This window comes from Dipodomys merriami, unplaced genomic scaffold (assembly GCF_024711535.1).
Source record: "Dipodomys merriami isolate MVZ:Mamm:240054 unplaced genomic scaffold, mDipMer1.0.p SCAF_11, whole genome shotgun sequence".
Taxonomy (NCBI): Eukaryota; Metazoa; Chordata; class Mammalia; order Rodentia; family Heteromyidae; genus Dipodomys; species Dipodomys merriami.
This window is the reverse complement of record NW_027202382.1, coordinates 46211722-46229091: the sequence shown is the minus strand read 5'-3', so window position 1 is coordinate 46229091 and position 17370 is coordinate 46211722. Positions and strand designations below refer to the sequence as shown.

Sequence of the window (17370 nt, the reverse complement as noted above, 5' to 3'; positions counted from 1 at the left end):
GCCTAGCCGGGCACCAGTGGCTCATGCCTGTAATCCTAGCTACTCAGGAGGCTGAGATCTGAGGATCATGGTTCAAAGCCAGCCTGGGCACAAAAGTCTGTGAGAATCTTATCTCCAATAAACCACTCAGAAAACTGGAAGTGGCACTGTGGCTCAGGTGGTAGGGCACTAGCCTTGAGCTGAAGAGCTGAGGGACAGCACCCAGGCCCAGAGTTTAAGCCCCACGACCCACAAAAAAAATAAAAATTATATATATATATATATATATATATATATGTATATATACATATTTTTTGCCTAAAAAATTTAAAACTATAAAATATAAAGATGTTTATTCAAACACATTAAAAGAATATTAAATCAAAATAAAATACAGTATGTATTTCATCAGCAGATGAATACTTACTATCCACAATGGAAATACAGTATGCCACTTCCGCTTGCACAAGTTTGCCAGCATGAGATTGTACACAGCACACTATTGGCTGATGGAATGGAAGGCGGCCAACCACAGCATTGTGTTCTGTATTCTGAATGCTGATTGGCTCAGTGACTATAGCTTTAGTCTGTTTGCGCTCCCGAACTGTGCCCATATGTGTTCAGCATCTCTCCTTGTCCACTTTCCACAGACATCTGATTGCTCTGTGGTATTGTGTTTTTGTGAAATTTTTGTAAAAGTCAATTTATTTCAAGCCCTGCAATGCCACCCAAATGTTCTGCACTTTCTAAGGCTTCTGGCAGTGAGCCAAGTGCCAGAGGAAAATGCTTACCATCAAAGAAAAGGTGGAACTTCTCCACAAGGTAAAGGAAGGCAAACGCTATGCAGCTGTCGGCCGCCATTACAGGATCAACAAATCTACTGTTGACTACAGAAAGAAAGATGACAAGAATATTTAGGTCTGTGGCAACAATGTCTTTTAACAAGAGTGGAAAGAGGTGGTCACTTCCCGCAATAAGGCCGCTGTGAGGATGGAGCCTGCCTCGACCCTGTGGATGAAGAACTGCAGGAAGATCTCGCTGGATACCAGCGCCCTCCAGATGAAGGCCAGGAAACTTCATGATAGTTTGGTGGAAAGCATGGATGTCACATCAGTGATGAAGGTGAAGATGAGGATGGCTTCTCCCACCAGACCAACCCCACTCAGTGTCAGCAACGCTGGTTTGACAAATTTCAAAGACGCGTTGGACTTGAGCATTTCTCTGCATGGAGAAGCTGTCTCTGTGGATAAAGCCAGAGCCAAGGAGTGTATGAACATATTCAAATCCATCATCAGGGGCTATAAGCCTGAACAAGTTTTTGTTTGTTTGTTTGTTTGTTTTTGTTTTTTGTTTTTTTGTGTGTGTTTTTTTTGGTCCGGTCGTGGGGCCTGAACTCTGGGTCTGGGCGCTGTCCCTCAGCTCTTCAGCTCAATTCTCGCGCCCTACCACTTGAGTCACAGCGCCACTTCCGGCTTTTTTCTTTTTGCTTATGTGGTGCTGAGGAATCGAACCCAGGGCCTCAGGCATGCAAGGCAAGCGCTCTACCACTGAGCCAACTTCCCAGCCCCTGTTTTTTTTTTTTGTTTTTTGTCAGTCGTGAGGCTTGAACTCTGGGCCTGGGCACTGTTCCTGTGCTCTTCAGCTCAAGGTGAGCACTCTACCGCTTGAGCCACAGAGCCACTTCTGGTTTTTTTAGTGGTTTATTGGAGATAAGAGTCTCATGGACTTTCCTGCCCACGCTGGCTTTGAACCATGATCCTCAGATCTCAGCCTCCTGAGTAGCTTGGATTACAGGCGTGAGCCACCAGTGCCCAGCTTCTGAACAAGTTTTTTTTTGCCGGTCATGGGGCCTGAACTCTGGGTCTGGGCGCTGTCCCTCAGCTCTTCAGCTCAAGGGTAGCTCTCTACCACTGGAGCCACAGCGCCACTTCCGGCTTTTTCTGTTTATGTGGTGCTGAGGAATTGAACCCAGGGCCTCATGCTTGCAAGGCATGCACTCTACCACTGAGCTACCTTCCCAGCCCTGAACACGTTTTTAACATGGATGAGAGGAAGTGAGCAAGTGAAGAGGATGAGGAAGGAGATGAACTACAGGCTGGAGAGGAGGAGGCGGCGTTTGGCCTAACGCTTGATTGTCTACAGGCTGGAGAGGAGGAGGCGGCCATAGTCAGAATGGCCAAAGCACTTGAGGAGTGGCTGAGGAATGACACCCCGGATGCTTTCTTTGTTGCACTTTGTAAATACAATCAAGAGCGGCACGTCAGTTTATAAAAACCTCCTCACTCAGAAGAAAATCAGCGCCAGCAACTCCCCATAGCTGTGTCCAACACTTGAAGAGGTCAGTTACAACTGCACCTGCAGTGGAAATAGAAGTCACGGCCCAGGGTGAAGACACCGCACCACCTGTGAAGCTCTGGTGAGTGGAGCCTTCGGAAGAGCTGCAGGGCTCCGCTTGGCTGTGCAGTGCATTCACCTCCTCGTCATCACCATCAGCGCCATCGGCACTGCACAGCTGCTAAGTCATGATCTTCACCACTCGGGTTGTAGTGTACTTCACTGGTGAGTATCCATATAGAATATATATATATATATACATATATACATATAACAACATATATAGAATATATATTGTTAAAATTATGTAGGCTTAAGAGTGTCGAAAGATCATGCGCTTGTTTCTAACGCATTTATAATTTCTTTGTTGCTTTGTATGTCCCTCCCCCACAGTATAACCCGTGCTTTCACTGTATTTGATGTCGGTATAATTTGTGGAGGGGAAGGGGAAAAACAAGTCGTTTAAATAGGGATACAGGTGGACCCATTGCGACAATGAGAAGTACAAGTCATTATGTCGAAAACAAACTTTACAACTTTGGTGGGGAGAATTGGGTACGGGGGCGGGGGGAGGATGGGAAGGAATGGAAAGGGGAAACAAAGGAGGAGGCTACAATGCTTGATAAGAAATGTACTCCTTATCTTGCCCATGTAATTGCAACCCCTCTGCATAGTATTTTTACAATAAAAAAAATAAAAAAGTGTAGAAAGTGTTTAAGAGCATATGAAGTGTTTGTGAGAGTGTGCAAAAGGTTAATAAGAGAGTGGAAAAGGTTTATAGGAAGAGTGGGAAGGGTTTATAAAGCCTTAAAATATATATAAATAATAAATACAGCCAGACGCCAGTGGCTCACCCCTGTAATGCTAGCTACTCAGGAGGCTGAGATCTGAGGATTGTTGTTCAAAGCCAGCCCAGGCAGGAAAGTCCATGAGACTCTTATCTCCAATAAACCACTAGAAAACCAGAAGTGGCGCTGTGGCTCAAGTGGCAGAGCACTCACCTTGAGCTGAAGAATGCAAGGCCAGCACCCAGGCCCAGAGTTCAAGCCCCATGACCGACCAATATATACATAATGCTGCTACTTCGTGGATTTTCAGTAGATATCGCAGGGGTCTGTGGAATATAACTCCCTTGATGGGTGAAAGATCACATGATGGGTGACAGATCACATGTTGGGTGACAGATCACATGATGGGTGACAGATCATGTTTCCACCAACAGTGCGTTAGGGTTCTTCTTCCCCGCTTCCCTGCCAAAAATTGTTGTTTGAATTCACGATTTTGGTCAATCTAAGTGGAGTGAGGTGGTATTTCAGAGTTGTTTTGAATTGTGTTTTCTGGATAATGCCCAGGACGATGAGCATTTCCTCATTTCTTTGCCATTCTTACCTCTTCTGAGAAGCCTCTCTCTGCTCCTTTGCCCATTTAGTGATTGGTCTTTTAGCTTTGGGAGGGGTTACTTTCTTGAGCTCCTTGTGTATTTTGGGTGTTAGGTCTTTGCCAGATATGTTGCTGGTAAAGATCTTCTCCCAGTCTCTTGGTTGTCTTTCGAGTTTAGTAGCTGTGTCCTTTGCTGTGCAGCAACTTTTTAGTTTGATGTAATCCCATTTGACAAAATGTCTTTCCTATCTGCTGTGCCCCCGGGACTCTTTTTCAAAAAGTTTCTGCCTATAAGTACTAAAGTACTAGTTCTCCTCCCACTTCCTCTTGCAGTACTTTCAAAGTTTCAGGTCTGATGTTGAGGTCTTTGGAAGTTCATTTTTAATAACAAGCAGGCACCAGTAGCTCATGCCTATAATGCCAAAAACTCAGGAGGTTGAGATCTGGGGATCACGGTTTGAACCAGCCAGGGCAGGAAAGTCCATAAGATTTTTTTTTCGGTCAGTTGTGGGGCCTGAACTCTGGGCCTGGGCACTTTTCCTCAGCTCTTCAGCTGAAGGCTAGCATTCTACCACTTGAGCCACAGCGCCACTTCTGGCCTTTTCTGCTTATATGGTGCTAAGGAATCGAACCCAGGGCCTCATGCATATAAGGCAAGCACTCTACCACTGAGCCACCTTTCCAGCCCAGTCCATGAGATTCTTATCTCCAATTAATTACCAAAAACTCAGAAGTAGAGTCATTGCTCAAGTCTTGGGCAAAAAAGCTAAGGACCAGTGTCCCCTAGGGATATGGGCCTCAGGCCTGGGCCCTGCATCCTGGCCAGGACTAAGGTATGGCCGTACTTGTACCAGGAGACATCAGGTAGTGCTGCACACCTCCCGTACCACCACACCCCAAGGATGGGCCAGGATCTCAGCCACCGCCTCTGCTCCTGTGGCGGCAGCCCGCTTTCTGCCAGTCTACTACTGTCTTTGTGCCTTTCTCCTGCGGAAGCGGTTGTGGAACTCCAGCTCTGCTCTTCCTGTCTGGGAGCCTGGGTGGCTGAGTGCAGATCAGCGATGCTGTTCTTCCCAGTGGTGCTGAGCTGAGATTTTTAAGAGCTTTAAAGCAAGGGTGGATTATGCAGGAATTTGAGGCCTCGGACATTCTCTTAAACATCAGCTGTGTTTGGGAGGCGCTGGGTAACCTGCCAGGAGTGCTTCCTGATTACCAGTTAATGACGGTCACTGAGAATCCACAAACACAGCCAGGGTGGCTCTGCCACGGTCAATTACGCAGTTTTAAGCAAGAAATAGCCGGTGGGAGCCTCTTTTTTATAAGGCGATAGGAGCTGAAAATGAGGGGAACAGCCATTGCTACTTGGGGGCCAGGGACACGGCAGGCGCTCAGGTTCTTAAGATGAGGTGTAGATGTTAGCTTTTGTTTTCAAGTGGCCCTCTGGTCAGAGGAACAGGTATACACAACAAAACAAGCACTTAACATCCCAGTCAGGAGCCAGGCCGCTCCGCGGGCTCATGTCTGTAATCCTCCCAACTGCGGAGGCTGCCATCTGGAGGCTCATGGTGAGGCCAGCCCAGGCTGCTAGACTCCGTCTCCAAAATAACCAGCAAAAAGCCATGGCTTAAGTGTAACACCAGCCAAGCAAGCTGAGGGCGGTGCCGACCAAAAATAAACAAACAAGTAACTAAGTAAAAATAAAACGCTAGCCAGGCTCTTTTCCCGGCCACAGGGTGGCCTGTGTCCAGATGCTTCCACCATCACTGTCTCCTGGGCACGGGCTCTCCCATGGCGGCCCATGCTGGGACACAGACCCTGTGGGAGGACCAGGACGCTCACCTGGGGAGTACTTTGCTATACGATGGATTCAGGCCTGCTCATACCCCCACATCTGCTCACAGTGCATTTATTTAGCAACTAGTACAGTCCTGGCAGGAGGAATGGGCACTGTCCACCTGTCCGCAGCTCGCCCTGCTGTCTCAGAGGAATGGACCTACCACGGCTGATGTGGATGGAATGTGCTTCCCAAAGCTGCTTGCATTGCAAGTTTGGTCTCCAGTGTGGAGCTGTTAAGAGGTGCTGAGACCTTTAAGAGGCGGAGCCTAATGAGAGTTGTTAGGTCATTGGGTGTGGCCATCAGATGGGATGTATCACGACTGGGTGGCTGGGCAGTAACTGGACTAGGGACAAGGAAGTCAGCGCCTTACCTTTAACTTCCAGAACTGTGAGCTACAGAAACACCTTCACTGTACAAACGACTGAGCCTCAAGTATGTCACTCTGGACCTAACAGAAAACAGACTAAGACAGAACCTAAAAGTGCTTGGCTTGTTCGATTTTTAATAAAATCTGACTTGTGCATGTTCTCTTTTCCGGATCAGGAATTTAATGTCATATCTAGGATCTCCAGTGCAAAAATCACAAAAATATTATGCTCGGAGTTTGATATTTAGGTTTTACATGCAGGTCTCTGACTCGCTTTTAGTTATATTTGGGATATAGCACCTACGGGTCAAGATGATTATGATTCTACTTGTAGACAGGAGCTCCGCACCACGGAACTGTGGTGTGGCTGTTACTGAGAAGTAATTGGCCAAATTCATATTCATCAGACCCTTCCTGAACTCCATTCTGTTTTCTAGTCTGTTTCTACTCCATGTCTTCCTTTCCTCATACCCACACTGTCCTCATTATTAGAGCTTTGTAGCGGTCTTGGGATCAAAGTGTTCTTCCCTTTCAACATTATTTTTTTTTTGGTCAGTCATGGGGCTTGAACTCTGGGCCTTGAGCACTGTCCCTCAGCTGTTCAGCTCAAGGCTAGCATTCTACCATTTGAGCTACAGCTCCACTTCCAGTCTTCTGGTAGTTTATTGGAGGTCAGAGTCTCATAGACTTTCCTGCCTGGGCTGGCTTTGAACCGCAATCCTCAGATCTCAGCCTCCTGAGTAGCTAGGATGACAGGTGTGAGCCACCAACATTGCCCGGCTCAACATTGTTTTAATAATTCTAATTCCTTTTCTTTCCCACACCAAGTTTATAGTTAACTTCTGGCTGCACAAATTTCGAATTAACTTCATACCTGTAATCCTAGCTACTCAAGAGACTGCGATCTGAGGATGGCCACCGTTCAAAGCCAGGCAGGGAAAGAAAAGTCCATGATGGCTGGGAAGGTGGCTCAGTGGTAGAGTGCTTGCCTTGCATGCATGAGGCCCTGGGTTCGATTCCTCAGCACCACATAAGCAAAAAGAAAAAAGCCAGAAGTGGCGCTGTAGCTCAAGTGGTAGAGTGCTAGCCTTGAGCTGAAGAGCTGAGGGACAGCGCCCAGGCCCAGAGTTCAGGCCCCACGACCGGACCCAAAAAAAAAAAAAAAGAAAAGTCCATGAGATTCTGACCTCCAATTAACCACCAAAAAGTCAGAAGTAGAGCAGTGTCTCAAATGGTAGAGTGCTAGCCTTGAGTAAAGAAATTCAGGGACAGTGCCCAGGTCCTGAGTTCAAACCCCAGGACCCCCCCCCCACACACACACACACTCACACACACACCCCTTATATAGAACAGCTTATTGATGTTTTGATTGGGATTGCACTGACTCTTGGTCATTAGAAGAAGAGAGTGGCACTCTATGGTGCTGGTGTCTGCATCCATGAACATGGTATAGCTCCCCTTTGTCTTCTTGAGTTCTCTCATCAGTGTTTCAGCATATAGAGATTTGTATTCCTTTGTTATTTCTTCTATCTGCTTATAAGTGATACTTTAAAATTTCAATTTCCAGTAGTTTATTTCTTTTTCTTTCTTTCTTTCTTTTTGTCAGTCATGGGACTTGAACTCTGGGCCTAGGCATTGTCCCTGTGCTCTTCAACTCAGGGAGAGTGCTCTACCACTTGAGCCACAGCACCACTTCCAATTTTCTGGTAGTTTATTGGAGATGAGTCTCACGGACTTTCCTGCCTGGGCTGGCTTTGAATTGGGATTCTCAGATCTCAGCCTCTTGTGTAGCTAGGATTACAGCCCCAGTCCACCCCATCTCTGCCCGGAGGGGACCCTGGCCCCAGCGTGACAGTGCCCAGCCTGGTGCTGCCTCCCTGTGGCCACATGCTTGTTCTGCCTTGATTGTACCAAGACAGAATTATGGGGTTAGCCAGCGATGACATGGAGGCTCCCCCCCTCTCCAGGCCCTGCGGGGTGGGGAGGGCTCCAGGAGTGCTCGGGACAGTGGGAGTTGGGGAGGGGGGGCCTGGCCCAGAGCCTTCACTGTGTTTAACGTGGGTGGGCTGCGGGTTAGAAGGGAGTTTCTAGTTGCCCCAGGCCTGGGCCTGGAGTGGCTCTGGTCCTGGAGTCTGAACTGGATGAAGAGTGGCTGGGAAGGCATGCTCTATGCTCTAGGGCAAGCAGTTTGCTAAGTCCGTCCCCACCCCCACGCGTCAAAGCAACGCGAAGTAAACCCGCATAATAAATACATCTAAAACATCTCTCCCCAGGGTGTTTTTCCTGAATGTGCCATTAGATTCCATCCTGGAGCGGCTGACTCTGCGGAGGATTGATCCAGTCACAGGAGAGAGGTTTGTTCTGGGTCCTGGGGGGTGGCTGCCCAGGGCTCCAGAGGGCGGGCGTCTCCAGCGGCCTCCCCTTCGCCACAGCCCTGTCCCATGGCAGACCTGCTCCAAGGGCCATGCGGTGACTACAGGCAGGAGCAGCAAGAAGCGTCACCGAGTTAGGGCTTAGGAGCATATTGGTTCTCTGCCTGAAGAGTCACCCAAAAAATGTCCAAAGCGCTGTAGCAACACACTGTGTCACCTACGGTGTCCCGGGTCCCCAGCCAGTGCTGGTGTGTGGATGGCTGCACTGGGGAAGCGGGGAGGCTACGGCCACCCGCAGGTAGAAAGCTGGGCTCAGCACATACTGAGTGAAGGGACAGAGGGAGGGAGGGAGGGAAGAAAGGAAGAGAAGGAAGGAGAGGGAGGGAAGGAGGGAAAGGAAAGATCTTGGCCCTTCTTGTCTTCCTGCAGTGGCCGCGTGGCAGGCGCGGGACCTCCCTGGGCAGGCAGGGCAGGGCTTGCTCTCTCAGCGCGGGCATGGGGCGCGGGCGCGGGGCGCGGGCATGGGGCGCGGGCGCGGGGCGCGGGCGCGGGGCGCGGGCGCGGGGCGCGGGCGCGGGGCGCGGGCGCGGGGCGCGGGCGCGGGGCGCGGGCGCGGGGCGCGGGCGCGGGGCGCGGGCATGGGGCGCGGGCGCGGGGCAGCGCGGGGGTGCATGTCAGCCCGCGGGTGCGACCCCCCATAGGTTCCACCTCATGTACAAGCCCCCGCCCACCATGGAGGTACAGGCTCGGCTCCTGCAGAACCCCAAGGACGCCGAGGACCAGGTCAAGCTGGCCATGGACCTGTTCTACCGCAACTCCGCCGAGCTGGAGGAGTTCTACAAGCAGTCCATCACCCTCAACGGGGACCAGGACCCCTACACCGTCTTCGAGTACATAGAGAGTGGGGTCATCAACCCCCTGCCTGAGAAAGTGTCCTGATCCCCTGCCGCAGCGGGCGACAGCAGGCTCCTTCACCAACCTTCCACCAAGATAATAAAGAGTGCTGGGCACTGCTTGGTGGCCCCAAAGGCGCCATGGCTGGGAACGCGGGAGAGGGGGGGCCCCGGAGGTGGGGCGGGGGGTGTGACTTGAGCGGTAGCAAGCGAGGCGAGGCCCGGAAGTGCAAAGCTCTGTACCACAGAAGGGAAGGGAGGGGAGGGGGAGGGGAGGGGAGGGGAGGGGAGGGGAAGGGAGGGGAGGGGAAGGGAGGGGAGGGGAGGGGAGGGGAGGGGAAGGGAGGGGAGGGGAGGGGAGGGGAAGGGAGGGGAGGGGAGGGGAGGGGAGGGGAAGGGAGGGGAGGGGAGGGGAGGGGAAGGGAAGGGAAGGGAGAGGAGGGGAAGGGAGGGAAGGGGAAGGGAGGGAAGGGGAAGGGAGGGGAGGGGAAGGGAGGGGAGGGGAAGGGAGGGGAGGGGAGGGGAGGGGAAGGGAAGGGAAGGGAAGGGAGAGGAGGGGAAGGGAGGGGAGGGGAAGGAAAGGGAAAGGAAGAGAAGGAAGGGGAGGGGAGGGGAGGGGAGGGAAGGGGGCAGCACTCGGGAGCCCCCTCTGGGATGGACGTCTGCATGGGGCTGGGTTCTTTGTCCACAGCTCCCGCCTGCCCTCCGCCCTAGGCCCGCCTCCCTGTCCTGCTCAGACATGGGTGCTGCTTCTGAACCTCATCCTCTGAACCTCCATCAGGGCCTCCCTGTGAGAACCACGTCGTCTTTATCCCCAGATGAGGAATCTGGGACTGGAGCCAAAGGCTGGCCAGTGGCAGCAGGGGGAAGGTCCCAAGTCCCCGACTCTCCTTGGGGGCAGGCGGAAGTCGCCTTCACCCCCCCCCCCGCAGCCCCTCACATCCTGGCTGCAGGGAGATGCATCCTGCTCCTGCATGGGCCCCCTCGGCTCCCCCTCCCACGCAGGCTCTCAACAGCAGGCAGCGCCTGCTCCCTGCCCCCTGCCCCGTCCCCTCACCCCTGCTCCCCCTTTCTCCTCTGCCCCCTGCCTTCTGCCCTGTCCCCCTTGCCCCTGCACCCCTCCCTTCTGCTCCTTTGCCCTGCCCTCTGCCCTGTCCCCCTCACCCCTGTTCCCCCTCCTTTCTTTCCCCCTGCCCTCTGCCCTGTCCCCCCTTGCCCCTGTTCCCCCTCCCTCTGCTCCTCTGCCCCCCAGCCTTCTGCCCTGTCCCCTCACCCCTCCCTTCTGCTCCTCTGCCCCCCTGCCCTCTGCCCTGTCCCCTCACCCCTGCTCCCCCTTTCTCCTCTGCCCCGTGCCCTCTGCCCTGTTCCCCCTTGCCCCTGTTCTCCCTCCCTTCTGCTCCTCTGCCCCCCAGCCTTCTGCCCTGTCCCCTCACCCCTGCTCCTCCTCCCTTCTTTCCCCTTGCCCTCTGCCCTCTGCCCCATCCCCCTCCCTTCTGCTCCCCTGCCCTCTGCCCTGTCCGCCTGACCCCTGTACCCCTCCCTTCTGCTCCTCTGCCCCCCTGCCTTCTGCCCTGTCCCCTCATCCCTGCTCCCCCTCCCTTCTGCCCCCCTGCCCACTCCCTGGTCCTCACCCATTGCCCCTCCCTTCTGCCCCCCTGCCTCTGCCCTGTCCCTCAGGAGGGCACAGTGGGCATCAGGCCCCTCTCCCAAGAGCTGCTGGATGCCATGGCCTGGCAGCAGTGACCAGCATCCAGCACCAGGGGGCAGCCACCCCTTGGAGATGGGCCTGCGCGGGCCCGCGAGGCCCCTGTGGCCGGTAGCGCATGTTCATTTCCAGTCCAGCTGGCTGTGCATGAAGCTAACCACGGTGAATGTGGGCCTGGGTGAGAACAAGTCAGTTCTGACCCTGTTCATTAGCAGAGCCCGCCTCTCCCCGCGGGTGAGGCCCTGCCGGTGACCACCTCCTGCTCCACAGCTGGCCTGGTGTGTTACTATGGGCCCCAGCACCTGAGAGCAGGGGCACCCTGCCGTCTTGGGCCACCCTGGGCTGTGTCCTGGGGTTGCAGGGAAGAGAGCTCAGAGTGCAGCTGGCCTGCTGGCTGGGAGCAAGCAGTGCAGGGCGCCAGGCACCTTGATCACGCAGCAAGCATTTACTGGGCACCCGAGCACCAGGGAGATGGCTGAGGCATGCACTGTGTGCGTATGACAGGAGAGACAGACAGACAGGGAGATGTCTGGGCATCCTGGGGACCTTCCTCTTCCCAGAAGTCCCTGAAACATCCCAGTGTACTGGGAGACCCCCGCCCCATGAGGGGGAGGAGAAGGTGAACTAGAAGCTGCTTTGTCTGGTTGGTTTGGGTGGCACTGTGGTTTGAACTAAAGGCCTATGCCACCAGGCACCAGTGTCTCATGCCTGTCATCCTAGCTACTCAGGAGGCTGAGATCTGAGGATCATGGTTCAAAGCCAGCCAAGGGCAGGAAAGTCCCCCTGAGACTCTTATCTCCAATAAACCACTTGAGCCCAGGCCCAGAGTTCAAGCCCCATGACCAACAGATAAAGGCCTGTGCTGTCTAGGCAGATGGATGCTACCACTCAAGCTATGCCTCCAGCCCTTGGTGCTTCTTCAGTCTTCAGATGAGACCTGGAGTTTATGCCCTGGCTGGCCATGATCCTCCTGCCTACACTTCTCTCACACTTGCCTCCTAAGTGGGGTGATAGCCACACCCAGCTTTTACTAGTTGAGATGGGGGTCTTTGTTCTTCATGGTTTACTTCATTTAACATAATGTCTTCGAGGTCTATCTGTGTTACAGCACTGGGTGGATTTCTTTTTCTTTCTTTCTTTTTTGTCAATCTTGGGGCTTGAACTCTGGGTCTGGGCGCTGTCCCTCAGCTCTTCAGCTCAAGGCAAGCACTCTACTACTTGAGCCACAGCACCACTTCCAGTTTTCTGAATGGTTTCTTGGAGATAAGAGTCTCATGGCCTTTCCTGCCTGGGCTGGCTTTGAACCGCAATCCTCATATCTCAGCCTCCTGAGTAGCTACGATGACAGTTGTGAGCCACTGGTGCCCAGCAAGGATTTCTTCTTTTTTTCTTTAAAGACAGAAAAATATTCTATTTGCTCTATTCATCCTTCAGTAGACATTTAGGTTTCCATATTGTAGCCATTATCAACAATGCTCCTGTGAACAGGGGTGTGCAGGTATGACTTGAGATCCTAATTTTGGTTCTTTTGGATATTCTGTTGTGTCTGTATTAGCCCCTCCTTCCATCCCTCCCTTCCATCCCTCCCCCCCCCCCCAACTCAGGGCCTCATACTTGCTAGGCAGAAAGTCTACCTTGTAACACTACTCCTCTGCTCCCCTCCTCTCCATTCCCCTCCTCTTTCCCCCTCTCATCTCTCTCTTATCTCTCCGCTTCTCCTCCCTCCCCCCTTTCTCTGGAGAGTACTGGGTTTTGAACTCAGAGCCTCGTGCTCGCTAGCAGGAGCTCTACCATGTGCACCACGCATGCAGTTCTGGCAGTTTCCTTTACCGACAAAACCCCTGCAAAAGCACTTTGCCCTTTTATTCCCTGGAGGCTTCAGGAGTGCGGTCGGGTCTGAGGCAGAGCATGGCGGCGGGGAGCATGTGGTAGAGCAAGGCGGCTCCCCTCGTGCAGGCAGGACTGCTCATGTCCAGCCACACTCAGGGTGGGTTTCCCCCTCATGGGCTGTCTTCAGTGTCAATCATCTCTGGAAATGCCATGTGTGTGTGTGTGTGCTCACACACACACACACACACACACACAGAGTGCTGGAAGGGGCCATTGGAGGGCTCTGACGGCACTGCTGCAGCTCCTGGCTCAGTGTGCTGAGGTCTCTGTCAGTCCCAGGGATCTTTACACGACACACGGCTGCGTTTCCTCACAAGCATGCGGGAAGGTAGACGCGCCGTGGCTCAGGGAGGGCAGCAGCAAGCAGAGCCGAGGTGTGCCACCCGCCCTGCTGCCTCATTATCAAGGTAGCGCCCAGCCTCAGACAGCTGACAGCTGAGAGAGAGTGTGTGTGTGTGTGTGTGTGTGTCTGTGTCTGTGTGAACTCCCCAGCCCCTTCCCTTCCCCTTCGTGTGGTGACTCCCACACACCAAGAAGACACATTCAAGGACACTTATTCCCAAGTGCCCTTGCACAGGGCAGACGCAGGCAGCCACCTGTCTTTCTGGGCTCCTTCCTCCCGGTGCCCATACTGACCCTAGGAGGTGAAGAGACACCCCCTCCAGACCCCCAGAGCCTCAGGCCACGTGCAGGAGGCTGCCATGCCTGCATCAGAAGGGCTGTGCTGGGGAAATGGAAGGGTTGTGGACAGGCAGCTGATAAAATGCCTTTCCCTCCCTCCACAGCCCCGAGGGAGGAAGAGCCTGAGCAGGAAGGAAGGGAGTCCTCTGCCCTCAGCCAGGTTCCTCCCCCCCCCGGAAATGGTGCCATCCAGGCCCACAAATGAGAACTCAGGCTGCCCTGCCTGAGCCGGGTGGCGCTGGCATGGGTGGGGCGCTGCTGGCAGATGCCCCACTCGTCCAGCCCTGCCTCAGCCCCAACACCACGACCCGTCTAAGAGGCTGTGACTGCACAGACAAGGACTTCATGCTAACTCTGCTGCCCGAGGACAGGTCTGGAATCCATCTGTGCCAGTCCTGGGCTTGAACTCAAGGCCTGGATGCTGTCCCTGAGGGTCCCTTTTTTCCCCCCCTCAAATCTCTATGACTTGAGTCACAGCTCCACTCCCTCCTTTTGCTGGTTAACTGAAGACAAGAGTCTCACACTTTCCTGTTGACTGGCTTCAAACTGCAATCCTCCGATCTCAGCCTCTTGAGCAGCTAGGATTAACAGGCTTGCACCACTGCACCTGCCATCTTGATTGTGCCTTCCTGGGCCACCTCTGATGCCAAGGGTCTTGGGGTGCGCCCTCCCCCTGCAGGCCATGAGGCGTGGGACTCAGATGGCTGGGCTGGGAGGCGGCCAGAGAATGAAGCTGTGCAGGGTTAGAAGCACCAGCTCACCTCACCTGAGGTGAAACTGCAGTGCGACCGGCGAGAACCGGCCCTGCACTGTCCTTACCGCGCTCCCCAGCGATGAGGGGAGCCCCACGTCCCCACCGAGGCTGGGACGTCACGGGCACCATGATGCCAAGGCCTGGAGCCCCGGGAGCAGCACATGCGGCTGCCAGGCGCCTGCCAGCCAGGCAGGGCGGCTTGAGCTATCATTTGTGGACAGTTTTTGTTGTTTTGTTGGCCATGGGGCTTGAACTCCGGGCCTGGGCACTGTCTCTCAGCTCCTCAGCTAAGACAAGCGCTCTACCACTTGAGCCACAGCACCACTTCCGGTTTTCTGAGTGGTTTATTGGAGATGAGTCTCACAGACTTTCCTGCTCGGGCTGGATTTGAACCTCAATCCTCAGATCTCAGCCTCCCAGTGCCACCGGTGCCCAGCTTATTTGTGAACAGTTTTAAAGAGGCCACATAAGTAGGGGGACTGTCATCCAGAAACAAATGTATCATGACAGTTCCTTCTCAGGCCTGCCCAACAGCTGCTAGGATGGAGCAGGGTGCAGCAGCTCACTCCTGTAATCCTAACCCTAGCTACTCAAGAGGCTATGGGCTAGAGGATCAGTTTGAAGCCCACACAGCGTGTACATCTCCAGCACAAGTAGTACAGCACCAGCCAAGCATGTGGGAGGACCTGAGTTCAGCCTCCCCCCCTTCACAAAAATTTTAAAAATATCTAGCCTAAAGGGGTCAGGGTCACAATGCCGCAGGTGGCCCCGCCCCGGCTGCTGCCTCCCGGGGCAATGGCACTTCCTCCAGTTTCTACAGAGCACACCATGCGGTTTTCCTCACAAATGCTGGCTAGCTGGCAGGGTAAATGCGGCGCGGCTTGGTGGTGGAGCAGGCCCTGGGTCCCAGCCTCAGCTCTTCAAATACATTGTTGAAAACATTGGCAGTACGGGGGTTTTGAACTCAGGGGCTCTTGCTTGCTTACTAGGTGGGTGCTGTTTCTGAGCCACACCTCCAGCCCTCTTCTACACCATGCTTTTTACCTGCCATGTCCCTGACTGCAATCTGCCTGTTTTCAAAATCTTTCTGTCATGGCCAGTGTGACAGTACAGGCCATCACGCTGGACTACCTGTGACATGGAGCCTTGGAGACTCTTGGCCCAGGTTGGCCTAGAATCATAATCCTAATCGCAGCTCCCAGTAACTAGTATAAAATGTGGCCTAACATTCTTTTTTTTGTCAGTTGTGGGGCTTGACCTCTGGGCTTGGGCGCTGTCCCTCAGCCCTTCAGCTCAAGGCTAGCACTTTACCACTCGAGCCACAGCGTCCATCACTTCTGGTACTCTGGTGGTTAATTGGAGGTAGGAGTCTCATGGGGACTTTCCTGCCTGGGCTGGCTTTGAACCTCAATCCTCAGATCTCAGCCTCCTGAGTAGCTAGGATGACAGGTGTGAGCCACCAGTGCCCGGCTTAGTCTAACATTCTTACAGGTAGTTCTGTTTTTTTTTTTTTTTTTTTTGTCGGTCGTGGGGCTTGAACTCTGGGCCTGGGCGCTGTCCCTCAGCTCTTCAGCTCAAGGCGAGCGCTCTACCACTTGAGCTACAGCGCCACTTCCGGTTTTCTGGTGGTTTATTGGAGATAGGAGTCTCACGGTCTCTCCTGCCCGGGCTGGCTTTGAACCGCGATCCTCAGATCTCAGCCTCCTGAGTAGCTAGAATTACAGGCGTGAGCCACCAGCGCCCAGCTTGGGCATTTTTTTTGAAACTACCACAGGCACTGCATGGGCACTGAAGTGGCTGCTGGTGGCAGTCGCAGGCCCCTGGCAGAGGTGACAGAACCTACAGAGGTGTCTCAGTCTTGCTACGAACCGTGGGAAGTTCATAAAGCAGAACACACATGACATAAATGTTATTTTTTTATTTTGAATATAAAAAGTGGCCAAAATAACAATACTAGTGGCTCTGCATACAAAACTCAACATATGAGGTTATTTCACATTTACAAAAATGCCCTATGTACAGCACTAGGTCTCCACAGCAACTTCCACAAGACCAGAGGTACGGGAGCCGGGAGGGGGATGGAGGAGGCCTGGGACGGGAAAAGCAAAGACCCAGCGGTCCTGACAGCCAGGATCTGGTCAAAGGGCCCCTGACGAGCTTCTCTTCACTAACAGCCCAGGGGGCTGGGCCCCGACCGGCAAGAGGCTCCCAAACCACCACTGCCCCTCCTCAACCGTCCCACCTGCCACGTTCCCTGACACCCTGACACTCCCACGCGGGGTGGCTGTGTGGCTGACTGTGCTGGTGGACGGAGGCAGAGGCTGGAGGCTCACGAGCACCCGCCGGAAAGGCAATAGGTGCTGGAGTGAGGAAGGGGAGGAGGGGGAGGAAGGGGAGAGCGGCCCAGGCAGGAGCGCAGCGTGACCCTGGGCCCCCAGTACACAGCCCCATGGGAGACGGAGCGGCTGGTGCTTCTGGACGGAGGGTTATTCCAAGCACAAGGTGTTACTGCTCTTCAAACCCAGAAGTCTTAGCACCCGCCTCATCAGATGCTAGAACTGTAAAGTGTCCCCTTCTACCCGGTAAGTTTTTCTTTTTGTTCCAGGCCAGGCAGTCAGGTGCAGACGCAGACACAGCTCAAAGCCGAGCACCGAGTTGAGCACGGGCACTGACTGGGTAAACGTAAAAGATTACTGTGCACAGACAGACTTGTGTACCTATACTTAGTCCCCTATCAACAAGCGTGGTGTTCACTTTCATGTATCAAAGTACAGATCGGAGACAAGCCTTGAAAAAGACAACAGAGCACTTTACATTTCCTGCATTAATTCGTGCCCCAGAGAGACAGAACAGACAGCCGCCTCCAGCCCTCTGCATTTCCAGCCATCCCCACTTCTCCCTGCGGCCTGTCTGACGCCTGTTTGCTCCAACAGAGGGCCTCACTCAGTAGCCAGCGCTGGCCCTGAACTTGAGATCCTCCTGCCTCAGCTTCCCAGGTGCTGGGATTACAGGAGTGCACCACAAAGCCAGCTCTGACAGGGAATTTTCACAGGAAAGCAAGGCTGCCTCATCAGGGCAGCGGCGCACAGTACTGTAGCTGCGCAACAACGCTACAACAGAGTCCATGCGCAGACACCATGCGCCACTGCCTTCCATGCATGCGTACGCACCGTCACTG

The 17370-nt window shown here is 53.8% G+C and overlaps 1 protein-coding gene across 2 annotated transcripts in view; it reads left to right on the top strand.

The window, feature by feature from the left end:
- Nucleotides 1-9282, top strand: part of Ak8 (adenylate kinase 8) — a 117494-nt gene extending 108212 nt beyond the window's left edge. For both annotated transcript variants that reach the window (XM_070014932.1, XM_070014931.1), the window contains 2 exons: nucleotides 8171-8251; nucleotides 8971-9282. In XM_070014932.1, the coding sequence (XP_069871033.1) occupies nucleotides 8171-8251; nucleotides 8971-9208 (319 nt within the window). In that variant the 3' untranslated portion in view covers nucleotides 9209-9282. The remainder of the gene's footprint in view (nucleotides 1-8170; nucleotides 8252-8970) is intronic.
- Nucleotides 9283-17370: the final 8088 nt, after the last annotated feature.